Genomic DNA, 22,280 nt, shown 5'->3' with positions numbered 1-22,280 from the left:
AGCGTCGTGTCTTAAATCAAAGCCTGTCGGCCGCAGGCTTACGGTTCCGAAGTATGCGAAGGGAATTTATAAAGGGGCGATCGAACGATGGCGGGCGACGACGTTCACGGCCCAAAAGGCTTTTTAACACTTCAAGGAAGGAGCCTGATGTAAACGGACTAGAAACGAAAGAATCTTTTGGAATTTCTTGTGAAGAAATTATTAAACCAATCTCTTTAAAATTTTTGAGAATTCGAGACTTTTCTCTGAAATTCTACGGTTCAAGGGAACTAAGTAAAATGGAGTTGTATGGTTAGAGACGCTTTTAATTGTGTTGTAATTCGTTTCATAACGGTGCGATCACCTTACATTAACTGCGCTAATTTGCTGACTAATTATATCAATTGCATCAACGCCCGCGTTTGTGGTTTCCAGCCTCATGCTCGAACCACCGGTTTGTTACCAGCAATTATCATTCACGATTTTTTCTGTTTCGCGTTAAGCTCGACGCCTGTTTGCCTGGATAGTGTAAATGAAACCCGTGTTTCCTTGTGCCTTTGCTTCAAGTACTGAGCGTTAACTAATTACTAGACTGCGAATCTTTATGCAAATATCAATCCAGAGCCAAATATCTACACATAAAGGAAGAAATATTATTTTATTACAAAAGTTGGAACTTCCACGTTCAATCAATTATAAATCGCAAAGTCCTACTTTTTATCTTTTATTTATTCCTACTATCGTACTGAAAAACTGATTCAAAAATAGACGTGATCTAATAAAATATTACACAAAAAATGATGGAATAGTGGAGAAAATAAAGGGACTATCTGAATGACCAGAAGTTTCTTTCAAGAATTCTAACCCTAGTCCTCACGCTCGACTAACAAAGGAAGTCTCCGATCGGGATGAGCAACTTTCGCATACATACAAGAGGGTGTAAAGCGTGCAACGACCCATAAGAAATATTCTAAACCAACATTTTTTCCACCAATTATTAAAAGAATCGTATATTGAATACCAATAGTTTAGACGAGGAATTTAACGACACTTTGAAACATTTCAATGTATCGAACAAGCAGCTGGTCTTCGAGTCACGTGGCGTCTCGACGCTTCGAAAGTGTCGAACGGGGCGTGCGTTTCACTTGGAGCTTGAAACCGGTAGTGTACGAAATGAATCATCGATGCGTGTTCCGTGCGAAAGCAGGCAGAAATGCATCGACTCCTCCGGTGTCTTTGCAGACACACATACACGTATGCACGTGCGGGTCCGCCGCGGCGTCGTCGGAGGGGCTATTGTTCCGAAGAATTCGCGCGCACGTGCGTGGGTGTGTCACGTATGCGCGAACGCCTTGGAATTCAAAGCGAACGTAGAAAACATGTCGTTGCTATGGACCCATGGGGAGATCGTGTGACGGCCGATCGAGAGTGAAAATTGCAGTTCCACCGGCGACAACGATGGAAAATACGCGACTGCGTTTTCTTCTTTCACCGACGCGTCAGAAAACATTGGTCCAATGTGGCTTCGAAGTATTCGATACTATTGTGGTGATAGCATCTAGAATTTCTCCATTTTTCACTAATTTTTTGGCTGATCGATTAATTTTTCGATATTTCTAGTGGAGATACGCCTTCATGGATGAAAGGTGGTAGATTTAAAAAAAGGATACAAACTACCCAGATAGCACACGACGACTTAAAATAGCCGTAAAATGGACGTCTTGAAGGGTTTATATGCTATCTGGGTAGAGGTATTTGTTGATTGCAGAAATTGATAATTTATGATATTTGGATCATTTTTGATCAATTGTTCGGTGATGATCCTCGATCTTTGAAGTCCCCGGGGTAGTTTCTTGTTTTAAGATAGAGATACACGTGTCAACTGTATACGTAAAAATGACAATCGTTTATTAAATAAAAATGTTCCTTTTATTAAGGACATGTTCAGCGATAATTATACTATAACGTTTAACATAATCGAGGCTACGACACCGACGAGATACATAAATGCCGTGCAACTGTTATAAGACGAGACGAGAGCATGCATGTATGTACAATTTTTTCCACGATCCTACGTACGTTTCTTTGGCACTCTTGGCATGTGAAAACAATCGACAGCGACCGATCTCGGGACATCCACTTAATTCTCAGACTGTGTCATCGACGCTTTTGTTAACCGGCGCGGTTGAACGACCTATCCGTGGTAAGATATCTCTGGTATAAATTACCAAACAGTTGAAAACCATCCTACTCGACGAAGCAACATTAACAATAACCTCGAGTCTATATAAAAAAACGAATTTCCCCAGTCGAAAAAGGTAAGTTATCCGATTCCCGCTGTCCAAGATTCAACGATTCATCTCCATAACAACACCTCGTCCAGAAACATAACCTCTTTCCTGGACGAAATTCATTTTTAATACGCTCGAAGAATCAAATCTGTCGCGGTGGAAGAGGATCAAGTGTGTATGAAGAGTAGAAAAAGAGACGAAGAGAGAGATAGAGTTCAATTCGCGAGTAAAGTGATTCCTCGATAATTGCGACACGAGCAACGGCGTTATTCCCACAACTGGGGGAGACCTCTTGTGGAACCAATCGAAACAGAGTAAACAGAAGCCATGGAGGCTTTGGGCAAAAGACAAATTTATGAGGGGCTGAAAACTTTTCCGCCTTCCCACGAATGCTCCGAAGTGGACCCGAGTATGTCGAACTCATCGAGACATTACTGTAGTAGAAAGAAAAAATGGACCGACATAGGGGACCGAAGACGTTAACCACACGACCCTGCCCAGGATATATGTACTCCTCCGTTCAAGCGTTGACGGGGCCCCATCACGTGGTCATCTCCAGGTACCTCTTGGCCTCGATCGAACCGTAACTGTGGGAATACCGTCCGCTGTACGACGCCCGTGACCATGCGCCCGCCCTGTTCGAGTAACTGTTGCACGCGATCAGGGAATTCATGCCGCTGGGCCTGTCGATCGGTACACCCTGGCCCCGTCCTGCGTACCGTAGACTCCCGCTACGCGATTGCCCGCTGTCTGTCAGCGGTATCCTCGGGTCGTCCGCGGCACTGATCTCCGTGTACGGTTTTCGTCGTCGCGTGCAACCGCTGAGGAAGACCGCCGCCGTCACGCCCTGGGAACCAATCGTGATTTTTCATCGTTTTCGGTTTGTTCACGGTTTTTCGGGGCCCGATCGATCACAGAAACCCTTCGAGGCATGTTGCGAGCACTGTCGACTGGTCATTGGCCGACTGAACGAGCAGACTGGCTGGGGCGACTCGAAAATTGTCGGTATCGCAGAGATCGTCGTGCATAATCTCGATGTTTCCGGGCATTTCGATCGGTCTGTTCCCTGGGTTGTTCAGAAAATTGGTCGAAGAAAGTTTCTGGGGGAATGGGGACCATCGAAATTACTGGATTTCGGCGATGTTTGTACCTTTGAGTAACTCTCTGGGAGATTTAAGAAAAGGGACCATTAAAGTGGTAAGATTTCGTTGGTATCTGTTTCCTTGAACAACTTTCTGGTGGACTTGAGGAAAGGGACCTAAATCTCGTTAAAAGGTCAGTGTTACAGTTGGAGACTTTTCCTTGTCTTCGAACACTCATCGATGGTTTACTGTACTGACAATTTTCGAGCCGTTTATTGTTCGACGACATGTCGACAGTGCGCAACAGGCCTTAGTTCTTTGATATCCTTCAGTAAGTAGATTTGTTACTACATTGTTCATTATTGTTCATTATTAGGTGAGTGGAACGGTAGTTGTTGGATTATTAAAATAGGGGGAGTCCTAGAATGGATTTTGTAAAAATGCAGTCAACCCCTGTATAACGCGATTTCTTTCTAATACGGTTGAAGAATTATGTAAAATAATGTAGTTTCGTTAATTTCTGGAATTTAATCTTGTTTGTGCATGCTAGTTCTTAGTTTAATACGACACGTAAATTTACCGTATACGAGGATTACCTGTATTTTAAATACATTTTGAGTGAAGTAGACTTGAAGTTTTGGGATACATTGTTCTTATGGGTACCGTTTTTATCACAAGAACTACCGATGATTTTAACGTCGAATTTAAACTGATTAAACATAATTGTTTGTTTGGGGGATGATCCTGGAGGAAAGTTAAGTAATTTGCTATTAATGTAGAAAGAAGAATAATTTACCACTAGTAGATGGAGTAATACGATGAACATCGAGGCGTTTCTGAATCCTATATTGTCCATAAGGATCCCCGCCACGCTGGGTCCAATGAAGGCACCAAGGGCGAAGGTGCTCGTCCATAATCCGCTGATGAGACCGTATGTCTCGAGAGTATTTTCGAACCCGTATTCTCTAAACATCAATCATAATTATATTACTAGATTAGTTCACCGTTAATGAATTATTATTAAACTCTTTAATCTCAATTAGTCTACTTAATCCCTTGATCTAACAATTTATCTATTCTTCAATGTCCAATATTTTAAGTAATTTCTCGTAAACTGTCGGCTTACTTACATGGACGTTCTCAAGGCATCCGTGAAGCTAGCAACCAGCTGTGCAGCCATGCCGAGACCGTGAACGACGAGACCGGAAATGGTCATCCAGAGAATCGTCGAGCATGGTATGAAAGGCGCTGGCCCGACCAGAGAAAATCCTACGCACACAAGAACACATCCTGCCACGGTTGCCACCTAAAAATTATTCAATCGATCAAACAATAATAATAAATAAAACGCAATAAATTAGTGAATAATCGTAAAAGGAACTGTATACTCCAAGGAACTAAAGTAATAAAAATAAGTGGCAATATAATGATTTGGAATTTTTTGTTTTACAAGAACATTTAACGAGTAGTTTCATTGATATTCTGATAAATTACTTTCGGATGGGAATGTTTGTCGCAGAGCCAACCCCATGCCGGGGCCGTAATGGCGTAAGTGGCGCCGTTAAGGACGAACATTAAGCCCAAAATGACGGGACTCAATTCGAATTGCCTTAAATGCGGCTCCAGCGTCGCCTGTAAAAATCCTATGCTCATACTAGTCGCGATTATGGACGCTGTGGCGACCAATACACCGGGAATCTTCAGAGCTTTCGTCACACCTAGAAAAATCATACACAAAGAACACTTCTAGTGATCCATTCCAGCATTCTGGATGATCTTGTAATTATAGTAATAAACATTAAAGTCTCACCTCCCGTAGTGTGAGTAGCCAGACTATCGTTAGTATGAACCGGTAGAATGAAAATGGTACTGACCGCAGTTGCGAACAAAGCCGATCCCAGGACAACGAACGGGGTTGTGTATCCGCCAACCTGTTATTGAAATGTCCATTAGCTATACTATACAGATACTGAAAAGATTGCCAAAAGCCTTTAAAGCCTTTGAAAGTTCATTTTCCACTGGTCGTCTAATTAAGGTCGTTAACGTGAACTATTACACGTGATTCATCGGTGGGGACGTTTCAAAAACGATCGATCGACAAGCCACTGTTAATAGGTTTTCCTGAAAGCACCAGATTGCGACAAATGTCACAGAGAGGAATTTATTGGCTTACCTGAAACAGGGCACCGCCCACGGTGGGCCCGACAATCAGACCAAAACCGAAAAAGGTCTCGAGGCTGGCGAAGGTCGTGGCCACGTTGTCCGGGAACTCTTTGGCGATAATGGCGAAGCTAGCCGTAAGGAAGGCAGCGTTCCCCATCGCCTCGACGATCCTAATTACGAACGAAAGGACTATGAAGGGATAATGGCCGTTGACCTTGTCCAGGAGACCGAAGAAGATGGCGCAAGTGCCCGTGGTCATGATGCCGCCGTTGAACAGCAACTTCGGCCCGATACGGTGCAACTGAAACGAACAGGTAGAATGTAGAGCAGTCGGAACATTAATTGGAACTGAGAATTAATCGATCCTTGTAGAAGAATAATGAATGGAAGGCTTTGTGTTCGTGTGGATTAATTTTTTTGAGAAATATAATGGAATTTCTCAAGGAATGGTATTCAACTTTTAACGCCCAGACTTAAATCGTTATTTTAAAATTATATGACTGATATGTATGTTGTATATTGTTATTTTGAAGTCGAAAATATCGATATTTAAACAAATCTATTTTCTATTCTTTTTTTTTATTTATTTATGGAGGAAACACTTGAATGGAGATCTACTTACATATGTGAAGCACTAAGCGTTAAAGGGTTAACTAGGATATATTGTAATAATTAGCAATTAATTTCGTATTGTAGGGTCCGAAAAAATACTGACACCATTTTATAATCAATCTCTGAAACACTACCAATAATTTCCGTTAATTAAGATTAAAGATTGTTCCGTTAATGAAAGAGTTATTATTGAAAATAGACGAAATTGTCATTGAGGTAATAGGATGTCTGAATTCGATAATGTTTAGACCGATAACGGTTTTTAATGCGTGATTTATCGCAGACCCTTCGACCAACTTATTTTTCTGACGGTCCAATGATAGGATGTTTATAGTATCGTAAATAGACCAGAAGAGATCGTTTGACAATTTCGGACGACCATTTCCTACGATAAGCGTTTTATTTCGGCGCAAGAGAAACGATCGTTCGGTATTTCGTCAGGAAAGAATGAAAAACATTACTGATAAAACGGGCGCCGCCTAGACACAGGCAAACCACCGACATCAAAGCGGACGTAGCGAACGTTTCTCGGGCGTTCATCGGGGAGTAGGGCGTCACACGGATAAAGTGTTATCTAGAAAACTATTTCAGTATGATTTTCCTTGTTTACTACTTCCTTTTCATAACCTGAATATTTAACATAACTGTAACAGAGTCTGAACGAGTCTAGAAAAACGATTAGATAGTAAAAAAATATATTTAATCGTATGTAGACAAATATTGATATTAAATTACCGAGCGTTACGAACAAAATTGTTTCTTTAAGTTTATATTGATACAAGGTACATTTGATGAATATTAATTAGATAATGAAATGGTTCACTCACGTATTGCCCATAGACAGGACTGATAATGAAGACGACCAGCTCGAAGATCCCAAATACCAATCCATACTCCGATGAGGTTGCACCTTTTTTCTCGGCCTGTGGACACAAAAACATGCAATTAGAATTAAATAAACAATGTCGTGGCACTTTTACCGGGATTTAAAACGCTGACAAGGTATGCTGAGGTTAACAATTATCTGGCTGGATTGCAATTAACACTCGCGGAGATAAATCTCGATAAACTCTAGATTTTTCAAACAGTTAAATGAAAAATGATTTTTATGATTTTAGAAAATGTGAAAAACTTTGCATTGCGTGAGAAACGATGCTTTTGTTTGGTATGATTTTGATTTCATTGGGTCACGACCCCTTTTATGATCGTTAAGTCCGAAACGATACTGGAATCGACTGGATTGAACCGCGTATCAGCATCGGACAAAATTTTAGCGTCTCATTCAATGTCACTGGACCAATTTCGAACGGGAAACGGCTATTTTCGGACACGAAATTTGTCGCAGGCAGAAATTTCTCCGAGATTGTGAAATCTCGAAAATGTCTTAATCAGAATATTTTTGTTTCGTTCTTCGACAGATTACGGCTTATTATACGTAATTAGGTATATATAGTCTTGTCGAGGTTAGACAAATTATGATATATTGCGACAAGGGTATTTAATCGTTTCGCGTGGAAACGATAAGGATTATCATGAGTTTATCCTCGGTTACGCGTGTAGTAGAGAGTCTTTCATTTTTTTCCTATGGCGAGGACTGCCTGCAAGAAATATTATTATAACAAATAAATATACTTGACCCTTCGATTACTTAAAAAAAAAACTCAATTATCATGGACAAGGAAAAGCAGAAGTGTTTTTGAAAAAGGTGTTGAATTTTGCAGTGGAAAGATATGTGAAATCGTAAATGAGTTAATAAAAGAAAAGAAGAAAGAACAGTGAAAAAAGTGTAATTGATGTGAAGTGAAGTGTGAAAAATGACATTGAAATTGAAGGGTGATGAAACTGTATGAATATTTCAAGGCTTTTCCTACGACAGATGAAGATAGGGACGCTATGAAAAATGTATTAACAATTACATCATAGATTATCGTAATTTTGATACAATAACACCGAAAATCCTGTTACATAATCATAATCGCGAAAGCACACGAAACGCTACTGAATGAATCACAGATAACTCGTCGTGACCGTGAATCATTGAAAAAGTACTCTATATCGCCGATTTACGATATCTTCGGTGCATCAGTATTACTTGATTGTTTACTAATTGCACAGTTAATCTTTTATCTTAAAGGTACGTCCATTAACGACCCGACTAATGAGAGTTAAGCGTAAACCGACCACCCTATATACATTCAGCAGTTCGCGTTAATTCAATTGGTAAACAATCTAGGCGAATTGCGTCAGGTGTTTTGAGAAAATATTTCAGCAGCCTGATGCAAGAAAGAAGAATAATTATTAAGCAATGCATGCATATGCTTTTCTGTAAATTAATTTCATTCATCAGTAAGATACAAGTACACGTAATTGCGTTCCCCTAATTGTTTACGATACCGAGCACGGTCAGTAGATTGTCGCAATGTTAATGGAGCATCGTTTTGCGTTTCACACGGCCGATTAACGTAAACATTTCAATATGTTCGAATGAAAACAGTCTACCAATACGAGTTATCGAAACCGTTTTCTCGAACGAACATCGACCTTTGCATGATCGTAAATTCAGATTAATATTCCTTCGTCGCGGCCTTTCGATTTCTGTTGACTTGCTTTCTTTCGACAATTTAATCGTCCACTTTTTCGCGGGAAGACATTGTTATGGCGACAGAAGCATACTCGATCATTGTAGTGACAGAATATTTCACAAGTCTCTGGTACAATTATAATGCGTGAACTGATAACGATGAAAACAATGATTTGTTTGGATTTAGCAGGCGCCTCAATCGGTCTGACAAATGTTTGTTATACCCCAGCATAGTAACCTCTAGTACACGTAATCGGATAAATATATACACGCCTACGTAGCTATGACGCTTTTCCATTTGATAAGTAATTATACATAACGTTACGAGTTAAATTTATCCACAGAGCGTTTAATTTTAAAGCAAGTAAATGGAATTAAAAAATATTTCAGACGACATTGCCAAAATATAATCATAGAAAAATAGTTAATTGTGTTAGAAAAATAGTTGTTTGAGGCATCGCGACAGCACATGTACCCGTACTACTTAATGAACCACACGAGCCGATAACATAAACGCCAAAGTCCATATTTAACCCCCGCACAAACGACCGTCGATAAGCAATCGTTACATGGGAAATATTTTTATGCGTGTGGAAACCTTTTTTTTTATCTCACTTGTTTTTATGACTTCTCATTCAAGCATTTTTCCAACGACGTTCCAGGCCTTTCGTAAAATCGTTAGGGGCAACCGATCGATCATTTCGCGTGTGGCACAAATTTAAATAAATTTCTTATTCCCGTTTCAATGCATCCCTATTTTTCGTGCGATAATCGAACAATAAAACCGGACAATGAGTGTCTCATCTGAAAGCATGGTAAGTTACGACCAACGAACGAAGAATCTTAACCTCTTTAATCTAAAGTTCATACGATGGAAATTACGACGATTGGATTACAATTAAATAAACTAAATTTCCATCGAGCAACACGAAAATACTACGAAACCTACGAGTTACGATCTAGACTCCGTTCTAACAACAAGATTACACGGTAAAATTATTCAGTCAATACTAGATCCATCTATCGTTACAATTATTCCACTTTAGGGGAGATAAATGTTCAAGAAACAAGTCCCAGTTACTCCTGTACCAAGATAAAGATAAAAGATAAACGTACGCCATCGACTCAATTGTCTCAGCTAAACAAATTTAAATCCACCAAATGTCCTCCAAAAAACCCCCAAACACACCCGTCTAAAAAAGAAAAAGAATCTAACCAAATACGATCACAAATTCATCGACAGCTCCACACCACTATCCACGCAAGGATCTCATCCAAACTCACCTCCTGGGGGTAGAACGGCGCTTGGAGTGAAACGCAGATCGCGTTCGCGAAGTCCGCGAGGCTAATAACTATCAGCGTGAGCCATTGCCTCTTGGTGAATTGAGCCATCATGGTCCCGAGCAATTTGGTTGAAGAGCACTTGGGGCTGCCTTGGATCGCTTCGTGTACCCTCGATTCGACGAAAGAAACACCGTCGTCGCGTTACATCAAGGAACCGACTGCTGGCCTGTCGAGAGTTCCTCTCCAACACCGACCACCGGTTATCACCCCGGCTATCGTGGATACGTATAGAACTATATGTATAACGGCGCGTTACCCGATCACCCCTTGTCGCCCCTGGTTTACACTGTCTGCCACCGAGCACGCTTCTCCCGAGACGTGTGACTCGGCTGTGTGAACATAAGTCTGGTCTCTGGTACGAGCCGAAAGAAAACGCGACGGCGAAAGATGGAAAGAGAGAAAGGAAGGGAGACGAAGGGGTCGTAGGTCGACCGATACGGTCCAACCACGGTTCTAATTCATTATCGGGTTCCCCCCCCCCCCCCCCCCATTAAGGTGGCACTGTGGTAAAAATTAATACGATGAAGGCATAAATAGTTAAATTTGCAAATTCTTTAAAATAAAAATCATGAAGTCCTAAGTAAATTCATCTACACGTAATAGAATGTCATAATTTCTTAGGAGAAAAATGGGTAAAATTGATACAAGGGACAGATGAGGGTTAAGTAAATTGATGTCAGTACAAATATAATGTCATTAACGAGTATTTCTTGTTTATTTGTTGGAAGACTTTTCGGCTCAAGTAATTATTCTGGTCGGGAAATCACACGGTTGACAGATTAAAGGATCTAAGTACTTTCTAATGAGCGATGTTTGTCGCGACTCTAGATAGGAATTTCCTGTGATCGCGTGGCGTTTGGCGAAAATGACTATCGCCTGATAGAATGCACTCTAATGAACAGTAAACGATTGTAAAATACACAAGTATAATCTGTTTTCTCTACTGATTAATTGAAATATTCTCTTAATGCTATTTAGCATACTTTTACAGTGAACCATTCCACCTTTCTAAGTAAACCTATTGTTCTTCAATCGGAAAGGGCCAGTAGATAGCTGGTAATCGTGACGGGGATAACACGGTGCGAATATACGTACGTCTCGACAGATATTTCTCGGCTCCAGCTGATTCGTTATTGCTCGCCAGGATTGTCGTTACCTTTGTAAACAAAAAAGTCCGGGAGTCTCGTTGTCCAGAGGGAGGGCATTATCTAGAAGCTTCTCTCCAGCCTCGTTCATTATCCCTTAGCGAAAATATGTATCTACAATGGTGACGTGTCGCGTTACAAGAGGGTTAAGAATAGATAATTTTGCTACGAAACTTGAAATTGTATTTTACAAACAATCTATTTACAAAATGAATCGTACGCATAATCCTAGACAGGCTAGTATTCCCAACATTTTGATTGTGACTATTCACCGCGGAAAGACTTCAAGCGAAATCATGTATGTACATTCGACGAGACAAGCCTCGAACTTCAGCGATAAAAATTTAAACGAATGCGGTTGAGAATTATTGATATATATATATGGAGAGAGAGAGCATTGCTGGAGACCTTATGTACTAATTAGTTTCGAATAATATAATTGTAAGTTTCAGATCAGTAATCTATTTGTTGCGATTCTGATTATTTTTTTAAGATCTACGAAATATTTACTCCAAACCGAACTGTTGTTAACCTAATGTTGTAGATGTAAATGGTTTTATAAAATGCGATTGATAGGTGTAAGGTAGGTGAGAGATCACTGCTTATTATAATTAATAATACACTGGGCTACGCTTTCAGTTCACCTTCAGAAGCAGTAAAACGATTGTTACACTAGAACCTTGATTATTTCACGACTGCCCACACATGTATACAACACTGGATCAAATTCGAAATCAATGGAAATATAAATAAAACTTGTAAGACGTGAAAACGAGGGATCATCGATCATAATCATTTTAACAGATCTACAATACAATTCTCTATAAACTATACTCTCCAACATATCATTCCAAAAAAAGTACAAGGATTTAAAAATACTACAAAAAGCAGAAAATAAAACCCCCAATACAAAAAGAACACATAAATCATCAATAACCGATAATAATCGAGGTTCTACTATACTAAAAAATCCTAATTAATATCTATAATTGTAGCTAACAATCCTTATTTAAAGTGTACTCGAGTACCCCATACAGTCCAAGCGATCCAACGAGCGTGAAAATGGAAATTTTGTCAACAAAAAAAATTCCAAAATTTTATTAATCGAGCGTCTATTCGAGTGACACGTGCGATCCCTCGATTCCAGAGAGCACCAAGTCAGTCCGTCTAATTGAATCGCGTCGCACAGAGCCGCGGTCACAGCGTGTGGAGTTCCTCGAAAGCAATTGAATTTCTCGTCTTCGTGACGGACGACCTAGAGTGAAGCTACGTGTCCCGAAGCCAAACTTTCAGCGGCACCTTGGTCAAGGCTTTGCCAAGGAAGTCCTTGAAGTGTTTCGCGATGCTCGCGCTTGCAGCTGGTCTCATCTCCTCGATGATCTCCTTCGCGTTCTGATTGAGAAACTGATTCATCGCCTGGCCGATCACGTTGTCGCCGTTCAGCTGATCGACTATACGAAACCGAGCCCGGCCCAGACTGAAGTCCACCAACATACGAGCGACTTTCAGGTAACGAACGCCGTCCCGAATCTCCTCGGCCCCCTGGATACGGGCGATGGCCAGTACGTCGCCTAAAAAACGGGGCAATATCAGGCATAATCACGAAACATACAAGGCGAACCACGAAACGTAATCAGTAAAGATTACTCTGTTATTAACAGTCCGGTCGAAAATGTTTTTATTAGGTATAGCATGGTTTCAAGAAAGCTTTAAACGTGATTATGGCAAATTTTTTGTCAACTCTTTTTTTTTCACGGTTTTTCAAGGTCATAAAACGACTTTAAGGGGTGAAACGAACCCTCAAAGTTTCGACCCGAAGGCATTATATCGAAAACCAAAGATACATGAAAACTTCTAATGAACGAGGTTTGCGGTTTTTTATGTAGAATAATTGGGTGGTAACTAATGGTCCAAAATGTTATTTGTTCATAACAAAAAAATTTCGGATCGAAACATCGAGGGATGGTTTGATCCCTTAAAGTCGCGTCTCAGCCGAGACTTTTTCCATTATTCAAAAATCGAAATTATCAAAAGCATTCATAGTTTACCGTGGATCGAGTTAGTACAGAGTACTTTGGCTTACCAAAAAGAGCCCAAAAGTCGCCGTGGCTCTGAATTGGAAACAGAAGCACGTTTCCGACCACCTCGTAGTAGCCTTGGAGCTCGATTTTCGGGAACGCGAGGTGAAGGTCGAGCCTGTACGTATTCACGTCGACTCGTGCCTTGGTAATGGAATAATTACCCGCCCCTATCACGGTGATATTGGAAAATAAAGCTCGAATACGCACTGCACCCTGTCCATTTTCCATTCCGAGCTCCGGAATAATTAACGGTTCGATGGGAGGTAGGTCCAGATCAGGAATACCTAAAAGGATAGTGTCCCAAAGAAGAGGAAAATCGATAGAATACTCGATGCGTTGAAATATTGTCTCACCTTTCAATAAATACGGTTGAAGATGATTCAGCGTCTTTTGGAAGCATGCTTCTATCTTTGGATCAGATCTACTACACGGTAATATGTACTCGGCTGTGGAACATAGAATACAATGAATGAACCTGTACGCATGTTTCTTTGTTTTTTCTTTTTTTTTTTAAACAATACAGCGATAGATCCGTGAAATTTTCAAGTCACGCAATCGTAACTTCGTTTTCCAACGAATTGAGAAGTCTTCCTACTTCCCAGTGCGTTTATGCAACCACTCTCACTTCCGATGATTTCAGAAAATTCATTCAATTTTCCAGCTGTAGTTTAGAGTAAATTATTCCGAAGGTAATTAGATTATCTGTGTTATGTAACAGTAACGAATTACACCGAATGACTCACGCGATATACCTCAATGTAAAGTAATTTTAAACAGTATCATTAATTTTTTTTCCAATTTCTTCATTCGAAGAATCCTCTTATGCGTAAATATATAAACTGTACATTTTATGATCCTAGTACCAACGGGAAGAAATGATTGAAAGAGAATCATAAGACTAACAGAGCCACTTTTAAAATGCCTGAGGTCCAGTAGTGGAGACTTCAACGCGTGCAGCGAAATGTGCGTCGCGCAATGCATTCATTGGGGTCCGACCGCGAGACGAAAATTAAAGCCACGGTGCATGTCACTTGTGTATCCTTCTGTCGATTGGGAAACCGTTCCTCGCAATGTTCAATTATATCTTGCAATCGTGACAACCTGCTCGAACCTGAAAATTGAGCAAGACGACCGAACCGCTTGGAAACCTGATTCCAGTGTCAAAATTACCCCGAGCGTACCCACTTTTGTGTACGCAACCGTTTATTTTTCTGACCTACTGATATATTTTCCACACGCGACAAAAATTATATATTGAGTACTTAAATATCTAGATTTAACAGAAATATTTACTTAATTCATTATTTTAATTTATACACTTCGAAACATATTCGTTATTAATCCACTGACAATCGTAAGTGTACCAATACGCCACACGGTTTGTCTGCCATTTTTGGCACTACTATTTCAAATATTTTTTTCTTTCTCACTTGTGTAGAATCAGATTAATATAGAATTCAATAACAAACATTTTGTTAAAAAGCTTTTAAAAAAGTATTTTCAAACAAAATATCATCTAAACAGTCTACTGATTTAAAGTGTCTAATCAACTATTTTGTTACTTTCAAAATTCAATTTGAAAGTGTTGAACAATTATAATATCACAAAATCAATCTACGAGCTAGACTCCACAAATGTTAATTTTATTCGAACAATTTTCCCCGACCGGATAATATCGCCACGTAAGGGTCAGTATATCATTATTACAGCACGATGCTATTCTGTTCATCCTAGGAATCTGGACCGTCTGATGCACCGGCGATTACGTTGACGCTTTCACTCGAAACACTCCTTGGTGGGGATTCCAGGCGAATCGGACGAAGACGAGCTGCGTCATGGGACGAGGATACGCGCGGGCAAGACCGGCTCCTAGGTTGGTACTTTCTCCGACCGATTGCCGTCGATCCTCGAGCACGTTATGCAATCTCTGACATAACCTTCGCCACGCCATCGCGAGCCGTTACGCCATGCCCCCAGCCGGTACCATTATGTTCGTACGGTGACCAACGCAGTATCCATCGCATAATAGTTCGCGTTTCAGCTAACTAGCCCGGATAGTCGGGACCCTCGGCCATTGTGTTTGAACGATTACAGAATTCTAACCGTTCCGTGGCTTTTGTCGAAACGTGACCGACGTTGTTGCGTTAACACCCGTTCCGTTGTCGGGACCACGAAATTTTGCAACATGGCGGCGGCACGGTGACCCTCTTTCATTCCCTAATTTTTACAGGAAATCTGGATGTATAAATTAACCGAAATTCAATTAGTGGATGGGAAATAGAAATAGTAGAATGTGTCTTCGACGTTTTTCAGACAATCAATTTTAACCCTTTAACGCCCAGAATGGTTATTTCAATATTATGAGACTGATATATATATGTTGCATGTTATTTTGATAATCGCAGATGTCGATATTAAACAAACCTATTTCTTTTACTTTTTTTGGAGATTTTCTGATCCATTAATATCCAAATACTTCTTTGGGGGGAGAACGTTGTTTTGATTAATTAACACAAAAATGGTCCTAATACCTGCACCTCGTCTGTGTTTTCACGACAAAACCCTTGGAAATAGGATTTTCTAGATGTGACGTATATGTGACATTGGGTGTTGAAGGGTTAAATGGAATATTCATTTATTTCACGCCTGGAATTTTCATATTTATACACCGAATGGAATAAGAAGCAACAAGTGTCTTATTTTAACACTAAAACTACCAAAGCAGTCAAAATGATTGGTTGTTGTAGCAGTGCATTTTCCCCGATCTTCAACAACTTTTACTACAAGTAAGAAGGCGAAGAAATCGGTTAATTTATAAATTGTAAATTTTCAAACGTAAAGTTTATTGTCGGTAGTTCTAGCGTTAAGTAACTTGTCATTCGATAATATTCCTGTCTCGCCTGACATAATAATGGCACCTCGATCTGACCAGACTGGCAAACAATCCGAGCTCCGATCATCGCTCGAACAAGCCAGAAAATTCAACCTTCGAATATCATACACAGCCATTGGAAAGGGGAAAATCCGGCTGCGCAATGGCCTAATAAGACACCGCTCAGCGTTTGGTGCACGTGTGTCGAGAGAAAGTACCATATTTCTGAAGTCGAGAAGTACGAAAATGGACATTGTTCCCGTGAAATGGTCTTCAAGTTGACAGAAACAATCACAGGGGAAACCTAACAAGAACCTCTCGATTGAAGCCTCGAAATTCAAAGACGAATTTCCTCACTTTCAGTGTCAAAATTTCACCAAAACGATTTCGAACGAGAAAAGGGCTATTTTCGAAGTCTAAACCGTAGAAAAAAACAGAGGGTAGGTAACACAATACGCTTCCGCGACATAATCGAGTCCCCCTTCTAAATTACCCTCCGCGAAAGAGAAAGGCAGATACGCTCAATGATCGTAAAAAGAAAATACGGGGAATAATTACTCGGCTGGTGCCGCCTGCGCCGCTGCCTTCATTGTGCACCTGTTACGTAGTCCACGGTAAAACGCATCACGTTGAAAATTATCGAAGCACAGGCCGCGACCGATGGAGAACCTCGAGTAAACCCCCTGGCATCACATGCCTCGCGAAAAGGCCCCCCCACCCCATTTGGACTCGACTAAGAACCCTATCCCTACGAAAGCAGAGTGGTTGCGTAATCCCTGGCCGGCCTCGCTCTAAAATGACACTCCGAATTTTCAAGGATCGTTGGAATAATTTCACTTTTACCAAACTTTGTCGACCAACGCGTATCGATCGATCGTTTACCATTCTTCGTCACGGCTGTCATTGACAGTGGACTCGATGCACCACGTGCGCGCTAGGTGAACTATTATAGGATAGAAGAAGAGGAAAAAATAAGTGACCACACGGTGAAGCTTACGGATCTCGAAGTCCGGCTCGTTCAATACGGAATTGTTTTGTTCCTTCTGACAGGACACCAACGCACCGGACACCAGTACCAGAAACACACTAGCGAGTCCTTGGAGCATCCTGAAGGACTTCATTTCCGAGGGTTTCGTGATTAGTCTGAACTTCCTCTTATTTTTTTTTTTTTTTTTTTGAAATAATAACTTCCACGTTTCTTCTGTTGGGTCTGATTGTTATGATATCCTTGTTTTGGTCCTTCTTCCTTGATGATCCTCTAGCACAATAATTTTGGTTACCGATTTTTCCGAAAAGTTCACTTTAGATTCTCAATGGGAACACTTTGTTTTTGGAGTCTTGTTACATTGTTTCGTGGAAAGGTTCGGGGATGTTTTTTGGGGTTTTTCGGCAGCGGAGAGGGATTAAGGTGATGGCTAGGCGGATTGACTCTCGTAAACTAAACACAGGTCCCCTTCATATTCTGTCTTATATGCGAGCGTTCCCCTACCCCGAGGACCTCTGCCCGGCTTTAAACGCGAGACTTCGCCTCTTTCTATTTTCCTCCCGTTGAAAGCCCGCGCTTTGGACACAACCACGATTTTTGCGGTCGGTATCGTGCGAATGGATTTTTGGAAATGTATAGTGACTCGGAGTTTTAAACTTGGATTTAATCACTGTCATATGAGGATTTCATGCTTCTATGAAGTACACGGACGATAGAATGTTCCTTTGGATTATTAACCCTTCCAATTTGGATTACTAACACTGGACTGCGAATATTTTTTATTTCTTTTTTAATCCAGTTATATATTATAGTATTATTTTTTTTTTATTATTACATTTTATTATTGGGTTCAAGGCGAAAGAAAAATCATTTCTTCTATTAAGATCATTGAAATATTTCAATAAAATAAAAGCTGTATTAAATCAACTTTAATGGTTCTTTAATAATTTATTTCTAATCCACTATTTCTCCCAATTTTTATAATTGTTTTTGGAATGATAAAAAAGGTGATTGCTTGAAAATATTGGTTAATCTTCTCCAAAATGTTACGTCATTTTTAACAAGCTCAAGGACACGAAGATAATTCAGTTTGACCTGTATTGACACCTGATTAATAAAATCAATCGACATACCTGTTATGGCTACCACGTCGATGGTTTCTTTGAAACGTTGGATCAAAGAACAACATCGTCGGTATTAATATACGATAATAGTAAGTCACGATTATCCGTCGGTTGCATAGCTGGCTGTGAATACGTAATGTGGCATTGTCTTCTTGAATTGGTCCTTGATGAGACTCGTGGACAGAATACCCGACAAATTACTCGGAAATGAACGATGAAGAAAGGTGCCGTTTTGCAACACTTCGTCGACTATAGTACCTATATCCTTTACAATAATTATACTATTACCATTATAATTAGTATAATTGTTGCAGAATTTCAACATTTAAATGTTTATTAGCGTGTTTCAAGATGGCGTCTGAATCGTCAGGGAACATCAGTAATTCCAGGATGCAACTCTGGACTCGATTTAAATTTTCTTATTCATTGTTGTCAATAATACAATATTTAATAAGGAAATTGTGAAATTGATATATTCTTATGTAATCTGTTACCAGTTTTATATTAATTTTCGCAGAATCTCGTGCGACGTGTTTCGCTATCGTTCCACGAAAAGACGTGTACGTTTTCGAGCGCGAAATATGTGAATGGCGCTCCTCGGCAAATGTTCCGATTCCCGCCGGTTGTTTGAACACCTTGAAATTCTTCGTCGGCGTTACACCGTTTGGAGAAATTCTGAAGGATTGTGTTACTCTTGCCCAATTTGTCGTTTCCACTGTCGGGCACACGGTGACGACTTTTGGTCGCGCGTACACATTCATTTCCCCTTAATTTCTATGACTTTCTAACACATTCGTGTTAATAATTAGGTAACCAGGAAAAAAAACTGAAACATCGAGCATTTAATTGTAAATCCTGAGTTACGATATTCCTCGGTCGAGTTGTACAACTTGTATAATTGAACAAGAATGCGAAATAGATTCGAAATAATTGAATGGAAATTTAAAAGGGGACATTATAGCTGCTTCGAGATTACAAATTTACAACGATACAATGGAACTGTTCTGATTCGACGGCTTATGTAATAGTCGGGATAATCAGTGTCAATTATTACGCAATGACATGCACGAAAGTAGCGTGGCAGAAATGTAACTCCACTGTTATCTGAAAGAGACAGAATTTTGTTTTCACGTGAAAATAATACTTGATTTGTCTAAGAAGCTTATCCTCACGTGGAAATTATTACGAACAACAATCACATTATTCCTAGAAGAATGAATTATTAATTCACTTTCTACAAATATTATCGATAAGTGTAGAATATTCACTCCAATGAAAATTTTGAATTAAAAATACTTTAGAATAATGTATGAATAATTGATCAGTGGAACGATGATGCCGTGCATGCACTGTGTACAAGGAGGAAAGTCTCAAAGTGGGTTGCATTCTTCCAGGAGCAACATCGATCGTATAGCAACTGTAGATCACTGCATCTGATTTATAACATAATTAACAATATTATTTAAAATTCTTACTTCTTTTGTTGTATTTAAACTAATTTTAGAACACAGTCGAGGAGATCTGAAAGATCAGCAAAATATCATAAATAATTTAGTACACTAGAATATTAATAAGTAGAGTGTCGATTTTCTGCATTTATCGTAAATGTAAATATGCAAAATACAACACAGGAAGAGATTTCGAAAAAATGAGTATACATATATTCTACTTGACTTTGGACCTAACGAAACCTTTGTTTGACATACTTTCAATTCGATAAATCAATCCATAAAAATCTGAAGTTGCATAAACATCTGCAGTCTAGTAATAAGTATCCATTATTTTTATGTAACAAGTTGACTCGAAAACACCCAAACTAAACGTGATTAATGGTCGCGTATTTATGGTACATGTGTCTCTATTCGTTATTTGTAAACGACTCCTGTTTACAACCGCTTTTATGACAACCAGCAACAATAAACCAGTAAAAAGCTGTCGGTTGTATATCACTCTGTGTAATGCACGAAATTGCTGCAACATTCCCTTACAATTTCTCATCCCGGTTGTCTTCAATTTCTTCGTCGTGTCTTTCACAAGATCGTCATTATCCCAGGGAGCTGTTGGTCGACGAATGATTCTACGAGATTACCACCGCCTCATCTCGACGATGAATCGTTTCGAAGTAATCGCTGTAATTTATAATTCGAACCTCCCGCGCGGACCGACGAGTTTCGAATGCAACTTTGGGCGAATAATCTGCGAAAGAATTATTACAGTTGCGCCTGCGACCGATTTTTGCGTTACACAAAAGTACACTGACAATTAAATACAAAATGTGGTAAATTATTTACATAATTCTCTCCCTGAGCATAGAAAAATGTGCTATGAAATCTAAAGGAAATAATTGTAAATAATAGTCAACACTTTTATATTAATAATATATAGTATAGAACATAAATACAATTTTAAAGTAATATTTTCTGTGGCTCTGGAACATTCGAAAGTGTATGAAAAGTATTATATGTGGCTCTTATTATCGATTAATTTGCTATTAGTTATGTGTAGATATTACCTGGCAACAGATTAAACGGTAGTTACTATATAATAATACAAATTCGTTATTTCCTCAGGCTAATGATGTACTCGTTTACTGTGTCAGCTAAAGAAGTGACACTGATTCAAGAACGTCAGCCGGCGCCTGCAAAATGATTGCCCGGTTTGCACAGTCATCATGTGGTTATCAACATTCAGGAACACAGACTGCTATAATTATTCGGTGTACTCATTTGTACAACAAATTCCATAAAATTAATGTACCTATTTAATTGAGTAATACTTCCTTCATTTTTAGCGACGACAAACTTCCTACATATTTAACCATATATGTTCAAATAACATTTCATATAATTTGAAAATAATTTTCTTGCGACTACCAATATCCTAATCAAAATAAAGCTTTATTTACTACAAAGCTAAGTATAAAGTGTACACGTTAATTACTTGATAAATTATACATTCTGTTCCAAATCAATTGTATCCAAAACATTGCTTAACCCTTTCAGGAAAGGAATATACGAAGTTCTTACAATTTCACACAAAGCCTTAGAAAAAACCTTTAAATTTTTCATGCTCTGAATGTTTTTAGTAGGTCTAGTGAGTTCAAAATTGAATAACAAACCTTTTTTTTTTTAAAAAAAAATATTTTTAAACAAAATATCTAAACAGTCTACTGAGTTAAAATGTGTAATCAAATATTTCTTTGTATGGAAGGGTTAATATTTAAGAACTAATCTACAGACGTGGTATCAGGGTAACAGTAACGCGTCCTCCGGAAACACAGCGAAAATCCTGTTCGTAAAATCTTTAATAAAAACACCGATCGTCTCCTCGAGTTTCGGTTTGATCTCCGCGATCACTGCCCTCCAGTTGTCATTCAGGAAAAGATTCATGGCCCCCGAGAGTGTCTGATCGCCGTCGAATAAATTATCTAAATAAATTGTGGCATGGCCCATCTCGAAGTCCACGTAAATATCGTTTACGCGTCGATGAAACTGGCCCATTTCCTCGCTGCGATACCGTTCCATCTGGAGAGTGATGATGACGTCAATATCCGTGAAGTTTCCGTGTCCCATACCGTTTCCGGAGATGGGTAACATCATTATTCTTCCAGTTAGATCGTAATTCGTGATCATTCTCAGCCGTGGAATGTAGAATTTCAATCTCATCAGATTTTTATCCAGGTCGACTCTGATGGAAAAAAAGTTTTTTCAAATTGGGATTGATTCCTGGCGTGATATGTAAGCGATTCGTGTACGTACTTGACAGTTTTCGGTACAGCATCGGTACCACCGAATATGGAGATGTTTGTGTACTTCGAGTGAATGTAAATCGGACCGGAAGCCTGATTGATCTCCACTTCCGGCAAGCATAGTGGTTCAAAGGCTGGTAATCGAAGTGACTCAATGCCGTCTTTTAAATGAGGTGTTAACAGATTAATGCTTTCCTTGATGCAGTCGTTCAGGTCCGGATCATTTCGGTGACAAACTTTCAAATATGGCGCTGGGAACCAGAACAAAATCAT

General features: G+C 39.5%; 3 protein-coding genes across 3 annotated transcripts; all 3 read right to left on the bottom strand.

The window, feature by feature from the left end:
- Positions 1-2,811: 2,811 nt before the first annotated feature.
- On the bottom strand, positions 2,812-10,103 carry LOC107191759 (MFS-type transporter SLC18B1-like). The gene is made up of 8 exons (XM_015580861.1): positions 9,993-10,103; positions 6,955-7,050; positions 5,526-5,816; positions 5,163-5,283; positions 4,847-5,070; positions 4,483-4,658; positions 4,149-4,317; positions 2,812-3,117 (listed from the first exon to the last, which is right to left on the bottom strand). Exons 1-8 carry the CDS (start codon positions 10,101-10,103, stop codon positions 2,812-2,814), a joined length of 1,494 nt encoding a protein of 497 aa, XP_015436347.1.
- A 2,360-nt stretch (positions 10,104-12,463) lies between these two features.
- Positions 12,464-17,271, bottom strand: LOC107191494. The gene is made up of 4 exons (XM_015580556.1): positions 17,148-17,271; positions 13,632-13,724; positions 13,281-13,562; positions 12,464-12,768 (listed from the first exon to the last, which is right to left on the bottom strand). The coding sequence occupies exons 1-4, from the start codon at positions 17,269-17,271 to the stop codon at positions 12,464-12,466; spliced, it is 804 nt and encodes a 267-aa protein (XP_015436042.1).
- A 4,190-nt stretch (positions 17,272-21,461) lies between these two features.
- Positions 21,462-22,280, bottom strand: LOC107191493 (protein takeout-like). Its single transcript, XM_015580555.1, has 2 exons — positions 22,018-22,280; positions 21,462-21,946 (listed from the first exon to the last, which is right to left on the bottom strand). The coding sequence occupies exons 1-2, from the start codon at positions 22,278-22,280 to the stop codon at positions 21,505-21,507; spliced, it is 705 nt and encodes a 234-aa protein (XP_015436041.1). The 3' UTR covers positions 21,462-21,504.

This window comes from Dufourea novaeangliae, unplaced genomic scaffold (assembly GCF_001272555.1).
Source record: "Dufourea novaeangliae isolate 0120121106 unplaced genomic scaffold, ASM127255v1 scaffold228, whole genome shotgun sequence".
NCBI classification, from domain to species: domain Eukaryota; kingdom Metazoa; phylum Arthropoda; class Insecta; order Hymenoptera; family Halictidae; genus Dufourea; species Dufourea novaeangliae.
The sequence above is the reverse complement of the archived record's forward strand: the minus strand, read 5'-3'. Positions and strand labels throughout refer to the sequence as shown.

What these genes read in the sequence shown, in the direction of transcription:
- LOC107191493 (XM_015580555.1), bottom strand. Translation starts at nt 22,280, where the DNA reads ATGATTTTGTTCTGGTTCCCAGCGCCATATTTGAAAGTTTGTCACCGA. An exon ending in GCTGTACCGAAAACTGTCAA is followed by an intron (nt 21,947 to 22,017) that starts GTACGTACACGA and finishes TTTTTCCATCAG; the next exon opens with AGTCGACCTGGATAAAAATC.
- LOC107191494 (XM_015580556.1), bottom strand. Translation starts at nt 17,271, where the DNA reads ATGAAGTCCTTCAGGATGCTCCAAGGACTCGCTAGTGTGTTTCTGGTA. An exon ending in CGAGCCGGACTTCGAGATCC is followed by an intron (nt 13,725 to 17,147) that starts GTAAGCTTCACC and finishes TATGTTCCACAG; the next exon opens with CCGAGTACATATTACCGTGT. An exon ending in CGACTTTTGGGCTCTTTTTG is followed by an intron (nt 12,769 to 13,280) that starts GTAAGCCAAAGT and finishes CCCGTTTTTTAG; the next exon opens with GCGACGTACTGGCCATCGCC.
- LOC107191759 (XM_015580861.1), bottom strand. Translation starts at nt 10,103, where the DNA reads ATGATGGCTCAATTCACCAAGAGGCAATGGCTCACGCTGATAGTTATT. An exon ending in ACAAACATTCCCATCCGAAA is followed by an intron (nt 4,659 to 4,846) that starts GTAATTTATCAG and finishes AATAATTTTTAG; the next exon opens with GTGGCAACCGTGGCAGGATG. An exon ending in GATGCCTTGAGAACGTCCAT is followed by an intron (nt 4,318 to 4,482) that starts GTAAGTAAGCCG and finishes ATTGATGTTTAG; the next exon opens with AGAATACGGGTTCGAAAATA.